The sequence below is a fragment of the Topomyia yanbarensis genome, chromosome 3 (assembly GCF_030247195.1).
Source record: "Topomyia yanbarensis strain Yona2022 chromosome 3, ASM3024719v1, whole genome shotgun sequence".
Classification (NCBI taxonomy): domain Eukaryota; kingdom Metazoa; phylum Arthropoda; class Insecta; order Diptera; family Culicidae; genus Topomyia; species Topomyia yanbarensis.
The window spans coordinates 202,464,240-202,483,617 of record NC_080672.1 but is presented as its reverse complement, the minus strand read 5'-3'; the positions used below and the strand labels follow the sequence as shown (position 1 = coordinate 202,483,617).

The following is a 19,378-nucleotide window of genomic DNA, read 5'->3' as shown; positions in this document are numbered from 1 at the left end:
GATTTGGTTTGAGATTTCTAGCACTGGTGTTGTCCTATGCTGATTTGAGCGATTCTTTGAGTCCTGCCACTATCCCATGTAGTATGTGTTATCAAAAACATCGCAAAGCATCAAGTTCTAAATGTTCTCAAACGATGTAAACAAATGCTGAAAAAATCATATCTCCCCAAGGCGGTCCTCTATGGAAATACTAGACTGCCCATAAAAGCATAAGAGTCCCATATTGAAAAGCAGCAAGCCGAGAAAAAAGCTGATTAAGATTTACATTTTCATTGAGCCTTATGGATGGGACAAACATGTTTTGGTGTTTTTTTTTTTTTTATATTTTCCAAACAAACCTGGTAATCTTTTTTGTGCATAGTTATTCAGTTGTTATGCAGAATACAATCCAACAGATAACTCATTTTCGACAAAAATCCATATGGGACTCTTATGCTTTTATGGGCAGTAGAGGTGAAGTTTGTCCATACCAGAGCTGTTCCGGCATTAACTAAATCACTATATATTACTGTTAGTTCTGAAAAAAGGGTTAAAGTCGCAATAATTAGCCTTTCTTACTTTTGTAAGCACGTCTTGAGTAAATACCCAAGCAACCAAAAGTTGATATAAAGGAGCTGCATAAGCTTCTCGTTTTAAGTAATTTTGCAATACGTTTTATGTTCTAATAGCGGGTTAAGCCAGTTCTATTAAAGCTTGAGCAGCATGAAAGTTCGCTAAAAACTTTGTGTGAGATTTAAGTGTGCTTTTTAAGTATTATCCGAACTTCTGTTTGCTTGGATCAAAAGTTACAGTTGTGATGTGATGTGTTTTACTACCACCTATTCTAGCAGGACCACCGCCCATAGCACTGAGCAGTCCTAACACAACAATTTGATCAAACATTACTCACTAACCCTGTTGGCGAATATAGTCCGTCATAGATTGACCAACTGAGCGCCCCCCGTTTGTGGAACGTATTTCGGTGTTGCGACGGTGTGATGTGCGATGGTTGTGTATAAAACACACTCATAAGCAAAATATATAGAGCTGCAATTTCGTGATTGGTTGAGAGCCAAATAGATATACTACTGTTTTTTTTCATAAAAGGAATTAAAAATGTTAATTTAAGAGTTAGTAGAAATATAGATTTCAGAAGGAACAAAGGTCGGCGATTTAATTGTGAAATAATAAATAAAGTATAGTTAGAGAACAATAAAGTGTAGTTTCTTGGACGGGAGTGGAATTGTTACCAATAATATTTCGAGAGAAAAGGTGACCCTAATAATTTCCAGCCAGTGGACTGAAGGAAGGCAACCCATATTTGGCCAAAGAGATTACGAGCCAAGAACTTCAAGATTTGGTCAGGACCAGCGCTCCCCCTTAACATTGGTCCTTCGAACCGGATCACTATCGGATCAACAAACGCTGGATACCAAAGAATTTCTCACGGAATCATCGGACTCAATAAGGGCAACGCCATTTCGGATAATCTGTATCAAAGGTACTCCGCCATCACGAAACCCTATTGTGTGAGCTTGCAAGGGCATAGACGCCATCGAGGATTTTTCGCGGGCTTGCGAGTTGAGATTGCCGCCATCAGCAGTTACCGCCACCATCAGCAACATCACATCACCAAGGAACTCAAAATCGTAAAACACCTTAGGCTACTGTCACCGTATCTAATTGGGTAGAGCATCAACCAGTTTCCGAGGTTAGTGAACATTTAGTACGATGTCCAGTCGAAATTAGGTACAACTGTAATACTAACACCGTATTTTTAACTACTGCTACTGGAAAACTGGTCCCCATCGAGGCGAGAGGTTAATTTCAACTCTAAATGCGACTCATACTAGTCACAAGAAACTCACTACATTTTGGTACTGCGAAATCCTCGCTGGAAACAGGATATCGCAACGCTTATAACCGGGTGGACTGCCCTGGTTTTCCAGGTAAAGAAAAACATAATATATGTCCAGTAGGGTGGGACAAAAAATAGATTCCAGCTCCGAGCAACTTTTTAGGTAGCATTTGGGTCCCAGAACAACTGTGCCAATTCTTAGCTCGATCGGTGAAACTATATTTTTGCGCTCACTGTTTAAAGTTTACATGGGATTTTGTATGGGAAAGTTAACTTTTACAAAATAATTCCTCCAGGAGTCGCCCATTACTTCTTAAAAATAAATCGTTATGTGGTTTGTATAGGAAATTTAACAAAGAAAAAAAGTCTCGAAAACCACGAAACGATCTGATGCTTGAGAAAAAAGTTATTAAGCAGAAACCGATTGATGCTCTGACGATTGATAAAATATTCATTTTTTCTACCACCACTGCTGTTGGTTGTCCAATTATACGCACTTTTGTTTTAATCCTCTCTTAACGTATCTAAATAGATAAACTATACTATTTGGCCACTTCGCAAGGTTTTGAGCGATAAATTGAGGTTTCTTTTGTACATAATAAGAGAAGGTTAAAATTTTTGTATATAATAATACCGTCAGAAGCAGTGATTCTATGAAAAGTGAAATTTTCATCAATCTTCAGGGCATCAATCGGTTTTTGCTTAATAACATTTTCCACAAGCATCAGATCGTTTTGCAGTCTTCTAGACTTTGTTTCCTTGACAAATTTTCTATAAAAATCAGACATCTGTTTATTTTTAGGAGATAACGGGCGACTCTTGGAAGAATTAATTTGCAAAAGACAATTTTCCCATATAAAATCCCATGTAAACTTTAAACCGTGGGCGCAAAAATATAGTTTCACCGATCGAGTTAAAAATTTGCAGAGTTGTTCTGGGAGCTTAATGGGACCCAAAAAGTTACTCGGAGCGAAATTTTATTTTTTTCATATAACTATGTCCCACTCTAATGTCCAGTCGCTGCTGGATTTTGTGATATTACACTGATTTGTTTTCCGATCTACATCATCTGCACTTGAACCAACCTTATTCATCCAGCTGTCATCGCACGAACGCACACATTTACTAACGACGATCGCATCTGTATATTTCACTGCTAGTGAATGATTCATCCGAGCAACCTGTAATGAAGTGTTTCAAATCCATTGTGCAGTGAATAATTTTTGCATTGTTCAATTCTTCGGTGTATTGAATAACAGTTTGACGCATTTATAAGTATGTAGAATAATATGAATGAATTTCAAAAAAGAAACTTATGTTAATTTTAGTATGGATTATATAAGCGACGATAATTCGGATACATCTAGTATCTTGGACATGGACACAGTTGGTTTGGAAGATGATGTATTCTGTGGATCCGGGGAGTCACTGTTTGGAAGCGATTTCGAGGATGATGATTCGAATATCTTTGTGTCCAAATGCAGTGCGGTGATTTGGACGCAACATCCACCAGATCCAAATTTCGAAGCAGTTCCGAAAAAGTTTGGTCCATATTTCAAAATTTAATTCAAGGACATACAAACACCGGTTGATGCGTTCCGAGTGTTTTTCGACGGTACGATTACAAATAGTTTGTGTCGTTTCACAAATGCCGAGGGGAATTCCGATCCTGATTTCAGAGATGTTACAGGAGACAAAATGTGGGCATGGGTCACAATTCTTATAGCAGCTGGGAAAAACCACGATTCCACGCTAAACTATAAGGATATGTGGTGTACTGATGAAGTGTCAAGCCGGCTGTGTTATGGATAGAACCAGGTGAGATTGGTGATTATTCAAGTAAGATTTAGATTTTTATAATAGTAATTTAACTGTATATCGTAGGTTTGGAATGATCTATCGGTACCTTCGATTCGATGACTCAATTTCACGACGACCTCCTTGACCAAAACGCAAAGAAGGTCGAGGAAGAACAGCCCTCTTCAACATCGCTCCAGATCACGTCAAAATGCCGTCCAGGTCACAGAACGTGTAAGGCAGAACATCCTGAATGCGTACTCTCCATCCCAGGACATGACTATAGACGAGCGTATGATACCTTATCGAGGTAGATACTGCATTCGCATTTTCCATGAAAAGCAAGCCTTGTCGATACGGCATCAAAATGTAGAGCGCGGTCGATCCTGTGAACTCCATGCTATGTAATTTTGACATTTATGCAGGTATGTTATTCATAACTATCTGTTACGTGGAAATGTCATACAGACTTTTTCAGGAAAAATCAATAACAAGCCCGAGCAACAACAAGGAAAACGTGTAGTCACCCAGTTATTGGAGCCGTTTTATTACACCAACCGGCGTGTGACCTTCGATAATTTTTTCACCAGCTTAAGTCTTATGACTGAGCTACTGACTCTGGGATTTGTAGCCATTGGAACACTACGCGCCAACAAGAAGTATATTCCCGTTGAATTTCTACCTAGAAAATCCAAGCAACCTGGAACAGCAATTTACGGTTTCCACGAAGATAAGGTTACGCTTGTTTCGTGGACTGAAAAGAAAAACAAAACCGTTTTGCTCATGTCCACTGACCCTTCATCCATGCCAAGTAAAGCCGATGTAAATGTGAGTTCAAATTGCAAGGAAAAGCCAAAAATTATTAGCATGTACAACTCGCTAAAGGGTGGTGTCGACACTCTGGATAAATCAACGGGCTACTATACATGCAAAAGGCGTACAAATAGATATCCGGTTGCAATTATTTACAATATTGTGGATATATGTAATCACAACGCGTTTCATTTGTATGTAGCAGCCCATCCCGAGTTTCGAACCGAGAAAAAAAGAAAAAAAATTGTTTGGATAGGCTTTCTAAAGAACTGGCACTTCATCATGTGCGGGTGCGCAAGTCCAATTCAAAAATGCAGAAAGATGTTGCACAAAAAGTGACCACCTTCCTCGTAAACTACGATCGAATGCATGGGATATGTTATAGATGCAGTTCCCGCGAAAACTTAAAAATCTGCAAAATGTGTAATGCATAATATTTCCCAGTAGATCGACGCACAAAAACTTTTTATACACGTCCTTCATGCGCCAAGCAAGCCCAGGATACTACAAACTATCTGAAAAAACACCAACATCAGGAGATGCTCAGTTTGTCCGCGATCGCGGGATACCAAAACCTCTGTTATCTGTCACAGTCGTGGTGTTGCTGTTTGTAGTCGGCATGAGAACCAAACGAAAGAGAAGCACAAAGTCTGTCAACAATGTTTGAACAAATAAAAAAACAGAAAACCTAAAGTATACCGTTATGAATAATTTCATAAGAGAAATTCAAACAACCTCCAATAAATTGGCGTCTTGTGTTAAAAATAATGAATTTCGATTCGTCATAGGATGGGGCTTCATTCAGGTCGATAATTGGCCACATTATCTAAGGCATCTGTAATGGTTTTACGGTCATTAATACGCTGGTGCTCAAAAAACAATGACGTTCGATACGTCATATGGTAGGATTTGCTTCAGGTCACTAAGTGGCCACCTTTTCCAGGGCACCTAGTTCGGAACATAACCAGATGGTTCCAAACATAGAAGATAGTATTGACATGGCCACCATTGGACTCGTGCAGAAAAATCATGAAGTTTGATATGTCACATGACTGGGTTTGGTTCAGGTCGGTAAGTGGCCACCTTTTCCAGGGCACCTGGTACGGAACATAACCAGATGTTTCCAAACATAGAAGATAGTATTGACATGGCCACCAATGAACCCATGCTGAAAAATCATGAAGTTTAATATGTCACATGACTGGGTTTGTTTCAGGTCGATAAGTGGTCACCTTTTCCAGGGCACCTGGTTCGGAACATAAGCAGATGTTTCCGAACATAGAAGATAGTATTGACATTACCACCAATGAACCCGTGCTGAAAAATCAAGATATTTGATACGTCGCAAGGTAGGGTTTGGTTCAGGTCGACAAGTGGCCACCTTTTCCAGGGCACCAGGTTTAGAACATAACCAGATGGTTCCAAACATAGAAGATAGTATTGACATGGCCACCAATGAACCCGTGCTGAAAAATCATGATGTTTGATACGTCGCAAGGTATGCTTTGGGTCAGGTCGGTAAGTGGCCACATTGTCCGGGTCATCTGATCCGGAACATTGCCAGATACTATCCAAGTGGTTCTTAGGACTTTTATTTAGTCGTTTGACGCCTTTTATTTGAAAAAATGCTGTCAGAATGTTGCTAAATCACTAATTTGTCCAAAGTAATTATTTTCCTTAGTTCCAAAATAATCTATTACCCCAACGGAATCCGGAATAATTCCGGTAATGGTAAAACTATCCGACTACATTTTGGCCACTTAAACTACAATAAATTCTCGATCTAATGAAACTTGGTACATCATAGTAAATTGGCATCACTGTTTGCTATATTCCGGTCGTCAGTAGAGCTGATAGTTTTTTTTTTATTTTTTAGTGTTTTACACTCGCGATTATTTTTATTCTCGTTTTATCTGTATATCGTTTTATTCGGTAGTACGTGTGCATTGAAATTTCGTGACTTCAAGCACGATTATATCTACCGGTGTGATTCGTGAAAGTGATTGTTTTTGGTTGTGATTTTTGTTTTCACTTGACATTATCACTGCACAGACGTTACGCTCAATTTTTTCGCCAAAAGCGACATCTGCTGGTGGGTAGTTGAGTTGTCGCACGTTGCGTGCAAGTTCGCTTCCATTGACGCACGTTACCCGTTAGCGTTTTCCTGCGCATATTGCATACCCGCTAGGCGTTATTTCTACATCAACAGCATGGCTTGTAAGAACTGCTCGAAAGTGGTTAATGATTCTGATCGAATCACATGTCGTGGATACTGCGGAAATTCGTTCCACATGATATGCGTCAAGATGGATTATGATGTTCGTGACGTCCTGGGAACCCACCCACGGAATCTATTCTGGATGTGCGACGGCTGTGCTGACTTATTCTCGAATGATAATTTTCGTAGAATGGCTTCGCGTTGTTGCGACATAGTGCCTGACAACATTTCTCTGAAATCTATAAAGAACGACATAGCTGATTTGAAAGATGTCGTCAAAGCTCTCTCGGTTAAAGTTGACTCAAAACCGCTATCCCCAACTATAACGCCTTGGAATCGAATTGCTGAATATAATCCAGTTTCAAACACGCCTAAGCGTAAACGGGAAGATGATTCGCTCAAAACAAAAATTCCAAATATTCGTGGATCCAAAGCTGCGTTTGAAACAATAAAAACAATTTCACCACCTGAGGAGCTGTTATGGGTTTACTTGTCAGCATTCGATCCCAGCACGACGGATGATGAAGTTTCTACCCTTGTGAAAGATTGTCTGGGGGAGAATCTGCAACCGAGAATAGTTCGTCTAGTTCCTAAGGACAAGGATCTCTCAACTTTGAGCTTCATTACTTTCAAAGTTGGCGTTAGCAAATCATACAGGGATAAGGCTCTGTCCAAAGACTCTTGGCCGGAGAACATCTACTTTCGTGAATTTGTGACCAATTCAAAAATCCAACGACCTATCATCAGGATTACGGCGGAGAAGAATCCATCTGGTGGTGAAAAGTAGCGCCAAGCTGTTCCGGATAAACTCATCTGTCCAACTTCTTGTATCCCGGCGAGCGATTTAGGTTTACCTGGCGAATCGGCGACTTCTTCTGTGTCAGGTAAAGCCAAGAAGGGTATATGTCCTTCCGAAGCAATACAAGATGCTGCACGCCCTCAATGTAAATTTCACTTACAGTCTGCTGATGAACACAACTCTACCGCCGCTGTGAATCTTCAATGTCAAAAACAAAATTTGGATCCCATCGTAACGAGCACGTCTCTTCATAGCACATTCGGCTCTACAACGATCACAGAAGGACTAAGCACTCTATGCTATGCTGGTATGACTCATCGCACCCTGGGACGCACTGCTGCTAGCACTATGGAAGCCCTAGATCCCCCTGCCACAGTCGAGCCATTGCAGCCAGCGCTCACCAGTCGTCCCGGTCCTGTGTGCAGGAGTGGTGAAGGGGTCTTCCAAATCGATACCAACGGCAAGTACGAACCTGATTTTGTTAATGCAAGCATTGATCAGCTCCTCGCTTCCAGTCAATCGCGGCATTCAAACCTACAAATATATTACCAGAATGCCGGTGGTATGAATTCAGTAATCGAAGATTATTTGGTAGCATGTTCGGATGAATGCTTCGACATAATCGCCCTCACAGAGACGTGGCTTAGCGATAGCACTCTGTCAGTGCAAGCATTTGGTGCCAACTACGATGTTTTCCGAACTGATCGCAGCTCACGTAACAGTCTCAAGGCTACCGGCGGCGGGGTACTTGTGGCTATCCATCGTCGATTGAAAGCGCAACTGATTGACGATACTTTGGGGGTCTGTGTCGAGCAGGTGTGGGTGCGAATCAAACTGGCTGGCTACGCACTTTTTCTTTGCGTGGTTTATCTTCCACCGGATCGCACTCGCGATTCGACATTGATTGATTCACATACTGAGTCACTGGAACGGATTTCCGCTCAAGCAAGCCCGGTTGATGAGATCCTGATTGTTGGTGATTTCAATTTCTCCGGATTAAAATGGCGCTCTGCTTCTGACGGATTTATGTTCGCTGATCCCGAATTGTCATCTTTTCATGCTGGTATCACCAGTTTGCTTGACTGCTACAGTCTAAATCTGCTGCGCCAAACGAATAATGTGGTGAACGAGAACAACAGAATCCTTGATCTCTGTTTTTCGAGCAAATCTGACTACGCGCCAAAAGTTACCGCAGCACCGTTCCCCCTGGTAAAGACTGTTAGACATCACCCTCCCCTGCATATATTGCTTGAAGCGATTCGAGTGAAGCATGACTGCAATGCTTCTGACACCGTCAGCTATAATTTTAGAAAAGCCAACTATAATAGCATTATTGACTTCCTGTCGAATATCCACTGGACTGAAATTCTCGACAATGATGATGTCAACGTTGCAGTGCAGACCTTCTCCAATGTTATGAGCTATGCTATCGATCGCTATGTACCCAAAAGAAGTGGCCTTCAATCTAAGCACCCAGCGTGGTACACTGCCGAGCTGAGACGGTTAAAAGCGACTAAAAGAACCGCTCTGAAGAAGTACTCCAAGTTTGGGGGCTACGTGCTGCGACAACACTACGTTCATATTAACCAAGTCTATAAAAAGACATCGAAGCGTTGCCATGCCGATTACTTGCGAAACGTGCAACGTAAGTTGAAGTCCGAACCTAAAACATTCTGGAAGCATGTAAACGAGCAAAGAAAGGAATCCGGGTTGCCTTCAACGATGAGCTATGGAGGACGTATGAGCTCTAGTTTACAGGAGATCTGCCAACTATTCTCTGAAAAGTTCGCGAGTGTTTTCTCCAACGAGAAACTGACACCGACCCAGGCTTCACGCGCGGCTCTCAATGTACCTCAATCATACCAGTCTTTGAACTCTATCAATATCGACAATAATATGGTACAACTGGCGATTAGCAAAATGAAGGCTTCAACCTCGGCAGGCCCAGATGGTATACCAACTATTATTCTAAAAAAATGCTCTGCCGGTCTAATTGAACCTCTTTGTCATCTGTTTCAATTGTCGCTATCAACCGGAGTATTTCCCGAACTCTGGAAATCCTCCTTCATGTTTCCAGTTCACAAAAAAGGTGATAAAAAGGTAGTTGACAATTACCGTGGTATTACAACGCTAAGCGCAGTTCCTAAGCTGTTTGAAATGGCTGTGTTGGAACCCATCTCCAGCCACTGCAAACAGTATATCTCCGAGACTCAGCATGGATTTATGCCGAAACGTTCAACATCTACGAATCTTCTGTCGTTCACAACATATGTTACAGATGCTATGTCGGACGGCCTTCAAACTGACGTTATCTACACGGATCTTTCAGCTGCTTTTGACAAGATAAATCACGCTATTGCAGTGGCAAAATTGGATAGACTTGGCTTTGGTACTAATATTCTCCGTTGGATGCAATCGTATCTCAGTGATCGTCGTCTAGCAGTCAAGATAGGTGATTGTGTATCCGAAGAGTTCTTTGCTTCATCTGGTATTCCGCAAGGCAGCCATCTCGGTCCATTGATTTTTCTTCTGTATTTCAACGACGTTAACTTTTGTTTAGAAGGGCCACGGTTGTCTTTCGCCGACGACCTCAAGTTATACCATAGAATACGGAATACTGATGATGCAGCTTTCCTTCAACGCCAACTGGAAACCTTTGCGGAATGGTGCGAGATCAACCGAATGACCCTAAACCCCAAGAAATGTACGGTCATTACGTTCTCGAGGAAAAAAACGCCAATTCGATTCAATTACTGTCTAGCTGAATCCACAATTGACAGAGCGAATTGCGTCAAAGATCTCGGAGTTTTTCTCGATGAACAACTGACGTTTAAACAGCATATCAGCTATATAGTCGCAAAGGCATCACGCTGTTTGGGGTTCATAATGAGAATATCTAAGCACTTTTCAGATATTTACTGCTTGAAATCTCTCTACTGCTCACTCGTTCGATCAACTCTGGAATATTGTTCAGTTGTGTGGAACCCTCATTATCTCAACGGTGTCCATCGAATTGAGACAGTACAGCGCAGATTTGTTCGGTTTGCCCTTCGTCGATTGCCTTGGAGCAACCCTCACCAGCTGCCAAGTTATGAAAGCCGGGGTTTGCTTATTGGACTCGATACATTGCAAGTGCGACGGGATCTATTCCGTGCTATGACAATTTCGGATATTTTGCAAGATCGAATTGACTGCCCCGAGCTTCTCAGTGCGATAAATATGAATGTTCGCCCTCGCGCCCTTCGCAATAATTTATTCCTCCGATTACCTCTTCGCCGGACTAACTATGGAGTAAACGGTGCCATCATTGGTTTGCAGCGGACCTTCAACAGAGTGTCATCCGAGTTCGATCTTCACATTCCACGTAGCAGATTACATGTTGACTTTTTAAATAGATTAAGAAATTATCATTAGGACCACACTGTGTCTGTTGATATTAATTAATTATAAATAAAGATAAATAAAGATCAAATTCGTTTGAAATTTGACCGAGTTAGAGCCGATTAAAGGATAAAAGATAATGCCAAAAACAATGTTAGTACCGCAAAGGTTAAGAAGAAAGATACCCAATTTTGGCGAAAAATTGGAGATACTGTTTTGAGCCTCCATTAGTTGGATTTTTGCTCACCGCAGCGCAGCACTCACTTTTGAGTTTTGACGTGTTGCCAAAGGAACGACAAATGTAGCAAAACATCAAAAGTCAGCTTGTAGCAAACATTGTTATTGAAATATTTTCGTTTTCTGATACGTGAGTTATATTGATTAACCTTCAAATTATTTAAGGTGAGATGGACTGTGAACGGTCTCAAGCATTTGACACATTAAAGAAAAAAATCCAATTAATACCAGAACGAACGATAGCTGAGTACAGACACAAGAAAGGGTTACAAGTCTGTGCATTTCCGCTGTTGTGGCTGTATCTCACCCATTCAATCGTCTGTATCTTAACAACCTGTTGGTTCGGTCGGAAATATTTGCAGATGAAGTTTGTAGACACGGTATTGTATCAACTAACAATTACAACTACTCATTCGTAACCGAACGCTCTTTCGATACAGTCGAGTGTGTTGTTGTAACATTACTTTGAGTTAGGCGGTATCGGTGAAGGTGTTTATCCCAGCAAGGGCTGGAGTATAAACATTATAAACGTTAAATTGTGTCAGATAGTGCAGTGTAGTGCGGTTCTAAACAGTTTTCTTACCTGAAAGACTGCTTTGTTTAGACGAGCTACACCAGCTCTCTACTGTGGGAGACGGATAAAAGAAACGAAGGATCAATTCACCTACCAGCTCGTCAGGAACCAACTGGTGAAGTGTTTAGTTTTTTTACTTTTTGTAGCGCGCACGACGTTGCTACGGAATCAGTCTGCCCAATCGTCCCACCTTTCCGAACAAATGGCTTAAGCGCCACCTCTTTCGAGGACCATTTGTCGTGCTTTAGGGTTGCCCGACCAGAAACCCAGCCCCAGGGCGGGTTAGTTTACTAAAATTTGGGGGAAAACGAAACGGCAGACGCAAAAGCCGAAGGGTACTCCGTCTCGCAGGACGATACCAACCAATAACCAAAGAGTTCGCAACCAATTTACCGAAAATTTACACCAACTCGTGGTTCTCATCACTGGCAGAATCCCTAATAAACTACTAAATAACAAGCCAGCTTCAGAAACCAGAGTGGGGACTGTTTTCCCGAGCAGTCCTACCCAGAGTACAAACGAAAAACTACCAGAAACGAACGCGAAACATGAGACCCTTTAATTCGACAAACCTACAAAAATATCACTTCAAACACTAAACATCTTTTAGGAAACGCAAACCAACTTTCAACATTTATTCTACAAACTAACATCCTACGCTTAATTTACTAATTCTACATTTCTAATGCCGGTTCAGGGCCCTAACAAGTGCGGGTGGAGAATCTATTCCACGCTATAATTTTCTCGAGCTTTTGTCACCCTGCGCAGGGAATTTAGGCGTTTACTCACTCTACTTATTCGCTGACCATCTCCCACTGCTTTCGATGCGTACTCACACCATCAACGGCGACGACTGCTGGTGACGCGCTGCTTGCACCAAATTCGACGATGACGATTCAGCGACGGAACGGCTGTTTTGCGCTTTCTAGCGCCAAGGCTGTTGTTGAGGTCCTAGCACAGGTTTAGGTTAACTGCTGGTAGTGTCCGACCTCCGGACAGCGTACCAGCATCAAAATACGGATGTTATGGATCCGGTTGACGGCGTTTAGTACTGCCGCATTACGCACGTGGCGGCGCGTCTTCGCCCGACTTTTTGCTGCAACTGACGCAATTCCTCGATTGGAAACTTGAATCCAGAGTGTGGTGGCAGGAGGTGGGATGATCTTTTCTGGCGGTGCGGTGGTAGCTTCGCCAGGCGCAAAATCTGGAATTAAAAGCCGTCGCACGGCTAGCCGACGGTTCGAGCTTATTGTTTTCAACACCCAATGATTTAGCCTTTTTTACCTCTCTGTTTCCTCGCACTTGCCCGCAAAGTCTCCACACATTCACTGATCTCCTAATTGCGCTAACCCTATGAGAATGAAGCAGTACTTTTACAACTTTGAAGAATTAATTGAATGTCATGTACAAAGACAAACCTCAAACGAAATCACGACACTACCAAGCACACTCTAACTTCTTCCTTGACTTGACTGAACACTGGCCCCTCCTTACAGCGATCGTATCCTTCGATGGCTAACTTATTAGACGGAATCACGGATCTGATCACTGTTTTACAGCGGAACTGCAGAAGTATTGTCCTTAAAATTGATTCATTAAAACACTTGCTAGATTACAATAATTGTGATGCCTTTTCCCTATGTGAAACATGGCTTACTTCTAATATAAACCTCAATTTCCACGATTTTAACATTATCCGCTTGGATCGAGAAGACTCATATGGAGGAGTACTTTTAGGGATCAAAAAGTGCTACTCATTCAATCGAATCAATCTCCCTTCGACGCCAGGCATTGAAGTTGTCGCTTGTCAAACAACAATCAAAGGCAAAGATCTTTGCATTGCTTCTATTAACATTCCTCCTAGGGCCATGATGGGATATCGAAGACTCTCTAACGTGATTGAACACCTTCCCTCGCCCCGCCTGCTTCTTGGAGACTTCAACTCTCACGGTACAGAGTGGGGATGTCTGTACGACGATAATCGATCCTCGACAATTCAAGACCTTTGTGACAACTTCAATATGACAATTCTGAACACAGGGGAAATGACACGGATTCCTAGACTACCAGCGCAAGCAAGTGCACTGGACATATCTCTAGGCTCGACATCACTACGGTTAGATTGCAAGTGGAAGGTAATATATGATCCCCACGGTAGTGACCACCTGCCGATTGTAATTGCAATCACCATTTGTCCAAAACCTTCGGAACCAATCAATGTTCCATATGACCTCACACGAAACATTGATTGGAAGAGCTACGCTGCCGAGATATCCAAAACTATCGATTCAACACAGGTACTTCCCCCGGAGAAAGAGTATAAGTTTTTGTCCAACTCGATTCTCGATATCGCGATTTAAACTCAGACGAAACGACTATCCGACGTGAACACCCAAAAACGTTCTCCCAACCCGTGGTGGGACAAAGAGTGCTCAGACGTGTACGCGGAACAGTACTAACGAGAGCGTGGAATATTCAAACCGTTGGATATTCGATTCCGCCAAGAAAATTTGTCCCGATTCCGCCCCGGCACAGAAAATCTGCCGCGCCGCGTCGCCTTACAATACCGCGAACGAAACACCGTTTTCGATGGTGGAGTTCTCACTTGCTCTCTTATCATGTAACAATAAAGCTCCAGGGCCAGACAGAATCAAATTCAACTTGTTGAAGAATCTACCAGACTCTGCCAAGAGACGCTTGTTGAATTTATTTAATAAGTTTCTTGAGGGTAACATTGTCCCACATGATTGGAGACAAGTGAGTGTCATCGCCATCCAAAAACCAGGAAAACCAGCCTCCGACCACAACTCGTATCGACCGATTGCAATACTATCCGGAAGTTGTTCGAGAAAATGATCTTGTTGCGCCTCGACAATTGGGTCGAAGCAAATGGCTTACTGCCAGATACACAATTTGGTTTCCGCAAAGGTAAAGAGACGAACGATTGCCTTGCGTTGCTCTCAACAGAAATTCAAATGGCATATGCTAACAAAGAGCAGTTGCATCAGTATTCTTGGATATTAGGGGGCTTTCGATTCAGTTTCTATTAACATTCTTTATGAGAAGTTGCACCAGCATGGTCTTTCACCAATTTTAAATAACTTTTTGTTAAACCTGTTGTTTGAAAAACAAATACATTTCTCGCATTGTGATTTATCGACATCACGATTTAGCTACATGGGCCTTCCCCAGGGCTCATGTCTAAGCCCTCTTCTCTGCAATTTTTACGTGAACGACATTGACGAATGTCTTGTCAATTCCTGCACGCTAAGGCAGCTTGCAGATGACGGCGTGGTCTCTATTACTGGCCCCAAAGCCGTCGACTTGAAAGGACCACTGCAAGATACCTTGGACAATTTGTCTGCTTGGGCTCTCCAGCTGGGTATCGAGTTCTCCACGGAGAAAACTGAGCTAGTCGTATTTTCTAGAAAGCGTGAGCCAGCGCATCTACAGCTTCAATTAATGGATCAAACTATTGCTCAGGATTCAACATTCAAATATCTCGGGGTATGGTTCGACTCTAAAGGTACCTGGGGATGTCACATTAGGTATCTGAAACAGAAGTGCTAACAAAGGATCAACTTTATCCGTACAATGACCGGAACATGATGGGGTGCCCACCCAGGAGACCTAATCAGGCTGTACCAAACAACGATACTATCAGTGATGGAGTACGGATGTTTCTGCTTTCGCTCCGTTGCGAACATATATTTCTTCAAACTAGAAAGAATCCAGTATCGCTGTTTGCGTATTGCCTTGGGTTGCATGCACTCGACCCATACGATGAGTTTAGAAGTGATGGCGGGCGTCCTTCCACTAAAAAATCGATTTTGGGACCTCTCGTATCGATTGCTCATTCGATGCGGTATTTTGAACCCATTGGTGATTGCAAATTTCGAAAGGCTTGTCGAGCTTAATTCTCAAACCGGATTCATGTCCTTGTACTTCGATTACATGGCACAGAACATCAAGTCATCTTCGTATAACGTTAACCGTGCTCATCTCTTAGATACTTCTGCTCCAACTGTATTTTTCGACACATCCATGAAGGAAGAGATTTGTGGAATCCCGGATCACATTTGCCCACAAGTGGTCCCAAATATTTTCTATAATAAATACCATCAAGTCGACTGCGGCAAAATGTTCTACATTGACGGATCAATTCTCGACGGGTCCACAGGCTTCGGTATCTTCAACGAAAATCTTGCTGCCTCATTCAAACTCAATGATCCTGCTTCAATTTACGTCGCAGAATTAGCAGCCATTCAGTATACTCTCGGAATCATTGACAATAAAGCGTGCATATACCCCACAATCATCAACCAGCCAACGAGAATGTCAATTTTACAAAATTTTACAATATGTATCCCATTTCCTCCTATTTTCCTTTTCTAACATTTACTTTCTCTTCCCCCACTAACACGTGCGATGAACCTTAAAAAATGAATTATCGGCCTCGTTAAGCTACCGCATTTGGGCCTAAATATACTTAGTTATATATAAAAAAATTACAACTATTGAAACCTGGAAAACTGGAAGTTTCCGTTGCATTCTCTACACATTATGAATGCGGAGCACTGCTAGCAGGAGCTGAAGAGAGCTAAGAAATAGCACCAGCAAAAAGTTCAACAGAGTTGATACCTTATTTGTACAATGATCGATTAGCACTGCACAAAAACTAATACTGTGATTGGTTCAAAATTTGGAAACAGCGCACAACTAGAAAAGACATTTTTGCATTCCAATCTTTTAGATTGAATATTGAAACCTATTCGACGCAAAAAAATTTGACAGCTTATAACATGTAAATAAGAGGTACACGATAAAAAATTTTCAATCAAATCAAGGTAAAACGTGTGTTAAGGAGATTTTAATTCAACAAATGGCGCTGATGAGTATAACATAACTGGAGGTAAGGTAACGAGAGGTCGCGCTATATGTCTAATAGAAACAGAGAAAAACGGATTCCGCCAACTGACCCCAACCGCCGACTAGCCCCAGGCTCCCATAGCCCTTATTTTGACAATAGTAGTTGATGCGGTTTGTCCAGTATAGGAGAAATTAATCTTGCCACTGCGTTGAGCATTTGTTCAACAAAAGTCTAACATTCCCAATGAGATGTTAAGAGAATTAGCGCAACCAACTATCGTCAGCTTAGCTTAGTTGACCGCCCGTGAGTTTCCCGTGATTGATCAAAGTCTGTTGAAATTGCATATTGAACCAATTGTATGATACTTGGGAGTAGTTCATCATACTCAACGTGCAACCTAAAGAGACTAAGATTATAGTATGATCAATAACGTAGATGGCCACGCCCATGCAGTTCAACTTTGGGATGGGAAGGAATGTTAGTTCAACACTTGTGACTATTATGATCGAGGAATTCTCTGCATAATCCACAAGTTTCACAGAATAGGATTGGTGTTAGTAGGTAGGGAGATGAATCAGGATATATCTTGGTAGATATTGTGATTTAGCTAAGTACTCACGCGCTTTGTCTTTTCATTTTAGATCAAAGTCTTCAGATGTGCGACCTCCAGTAGAAATATGAATCCATTCAAATAGGCATTTTAAAAATTATTCTTCCGTGGGGCGTAATGAAAGAATAAAGCCGCGTGTAATATAATAGAGGTCTATTCGTCTACAGACAATATGATCTTAGCAATATGTACGAAGTCGCTCGCGATCAATTTCCGAGAATTCGAAACGAACAATTTGAACTTCGGACAGCCGGCCATCGGAAGTAATTCTTCTTATTAACACTTCAATAATCATTTTCAAAGTTTGCAGCACAAATAAAGCGTAAAAATGTATAAAAGATATCCCAAATGAATGTGAAAAAATTCACTGCGAAATGTTAATGACAAGTTGGCATCTCCACTCTCCTTATCAGACACCTTCCCATAATTGGGTTAAATACCAATTGCAAACGACATGTTTATTATGCGTAACAAATATAATAAACACTACGACAGGGGATCCCTCGGTGATCCAGAAAAAGAATGGATGGGAGAACAGAAATACTAGCAAATACCGACAACCATAATATGAGCGGTGCAAATTCGAACGAGTGACGTAGAGTACTGCACTGGATGATTTTGAAGAAATGACCAGGAGTGTGATTTTACGAAGTTTTAGCTTCCGATGGCCCTACATTTTCTGACAAAGTGAAGTTCTGGAATGTTGAGATTTTTATCACTGTTTAGTAAAGCAAAAGTATCATAAAGCTAGTGTCAGGCTTTCATGAGACCTCAAGAAGTCACTTTTGGAGGTATTCGTAAATGTAGATTTGTCGGTAGACGGTTCCAGATTTAATAAAAAAAAATACCTAATTTACACATCTACAGATTGCTTGCAACAAAAACAATAATTCCAATTTAATAAATTTCCTACATGAAAGTTTACTTTTTTTTAAAACGGTTTTTAAACCAAAGCTTTGGAAGTTAAACCTTGGCGTGGAAGTGCCGGTATATTAATATATTCTGTTACTTAGTGTAAAATTAGACTTCGTCCTTTACGGCTAATATACAAACTTAAAACGTTGGTTCACAATAGCGAATCAGAAAAGGTGACTATATGTCAGTGATTCACTAAATACAGAATGGATAAAGGTTATGATGTAAAACCTTAAGGTCCGTCCAGGTTAAGTCTTCGGTACGGAGCAATACCTCGACCTAGGAACTCCTTAAGTCTTCGGTACGAAGCAATACCTCGACCTAGGAACTCCTAGCATGTTGTTAGTCGCCTCTTACGACATGGGAGCAGTTCCCAGAGGTTCTATTCTTGGCTGAAATAGTGCAAAAAGATTTCAGCCCGCCGGACACCACACGGCATTATTAGCGCAACCAACTATTGTCAAAATAAAAATTGACCATTATTTAAAACATCAAACAATTATGATATTTGTAATGGTTACATAGAAACTTACCTGACTTTAGTACAACAATATTAAAATTTGCTGCGTTTGATTTAACAGGCTAGTGTGTCTCTCCATTACCCACCCAAATTTTTTCACCAAAAATTCCGACATTAGAAATTTCAAATGCATAATAAATATAGAATAAAAAATTACCTCGCTTTTCTCCCTTGCTCGCTGCAATATTCGCTCTTCGATAGTACCTTTGCAGATCAAACGATAAACGGTAACCTGCTTGGTTTGACCTAAACGATGTGCACGATCCATCGCCTGTTGATCAACAGTCGGATTCCAATCAGAGTCATAAAAAATTACCTGAAAGTAGAATTCCAGAAAAAATAAGTATAGTAGAATGCGGCGAGGTAATCATCAAAATGAATAAAGTCAAGGGTTGCGTTTCAACTTCATCTCATAAAAATCCGACACTAGCTTCTTGCCGGAATAGATTAGCGCCGGATTGACGCTAAATCTTATAACTATTTATGTATCCAATCAAATGACTAGCCAAACGTGATGTCCCTTATGACCAGGAGCTCTGTTAAGTTGATGAGACACTACGAAGTCGAAACTTGTTTTGACTTAGCAGGCCAATGCATAAGCATGCTATATTCCTCACTAAGGAGAAAACTTCAATATTTCTCCAAAGGCGAAATTTTTTAGTGAAACCGCTTTTTATACGTGAAGAGCACAAATCCTAATAAAGTCAAGGGTTGCGTTTCGATTTCGTCTCATCAGAATCCAAGACTAACTTATTTCCGGAATAGATTGGCGCCGAATGAAACGGCTAATTGTATTTCATTTGAGCA

The 19,378-nt window shown here is 41.3% G+C and overlaps 1 protein-coding gene across 5 annotated transcripts in view; it reads right to left on the bottom strand.

Annotated features, from left to right (window-relative positions):
• Nucleotides 1-19,378, bottom strand: part of LOC131692272 (chromatin-remodeling ATPase INO80) — a 1,041,557-nt gene that overhangs the window by 517,984 nt on the left and 504,195 nt on the right. For all 5 annotated transcript variants that reach the window (XR_009305948.1, XM_058979226.1, XM_058979227.1 and 2 more), the window contains one exon: nt 18,729-18,887. Coding sequence is in view for 4 of the 5 variants with exons in the window: in XM_058979226.1 (XP_058835209.1) it covers nt 18,729-18,887 (159 nt within the window). In the remaining variant the exon portion in view is untranslated. The remainder of the gene's footprint in view (nt 1-18,728; nt 18,888-19,378) is intronic.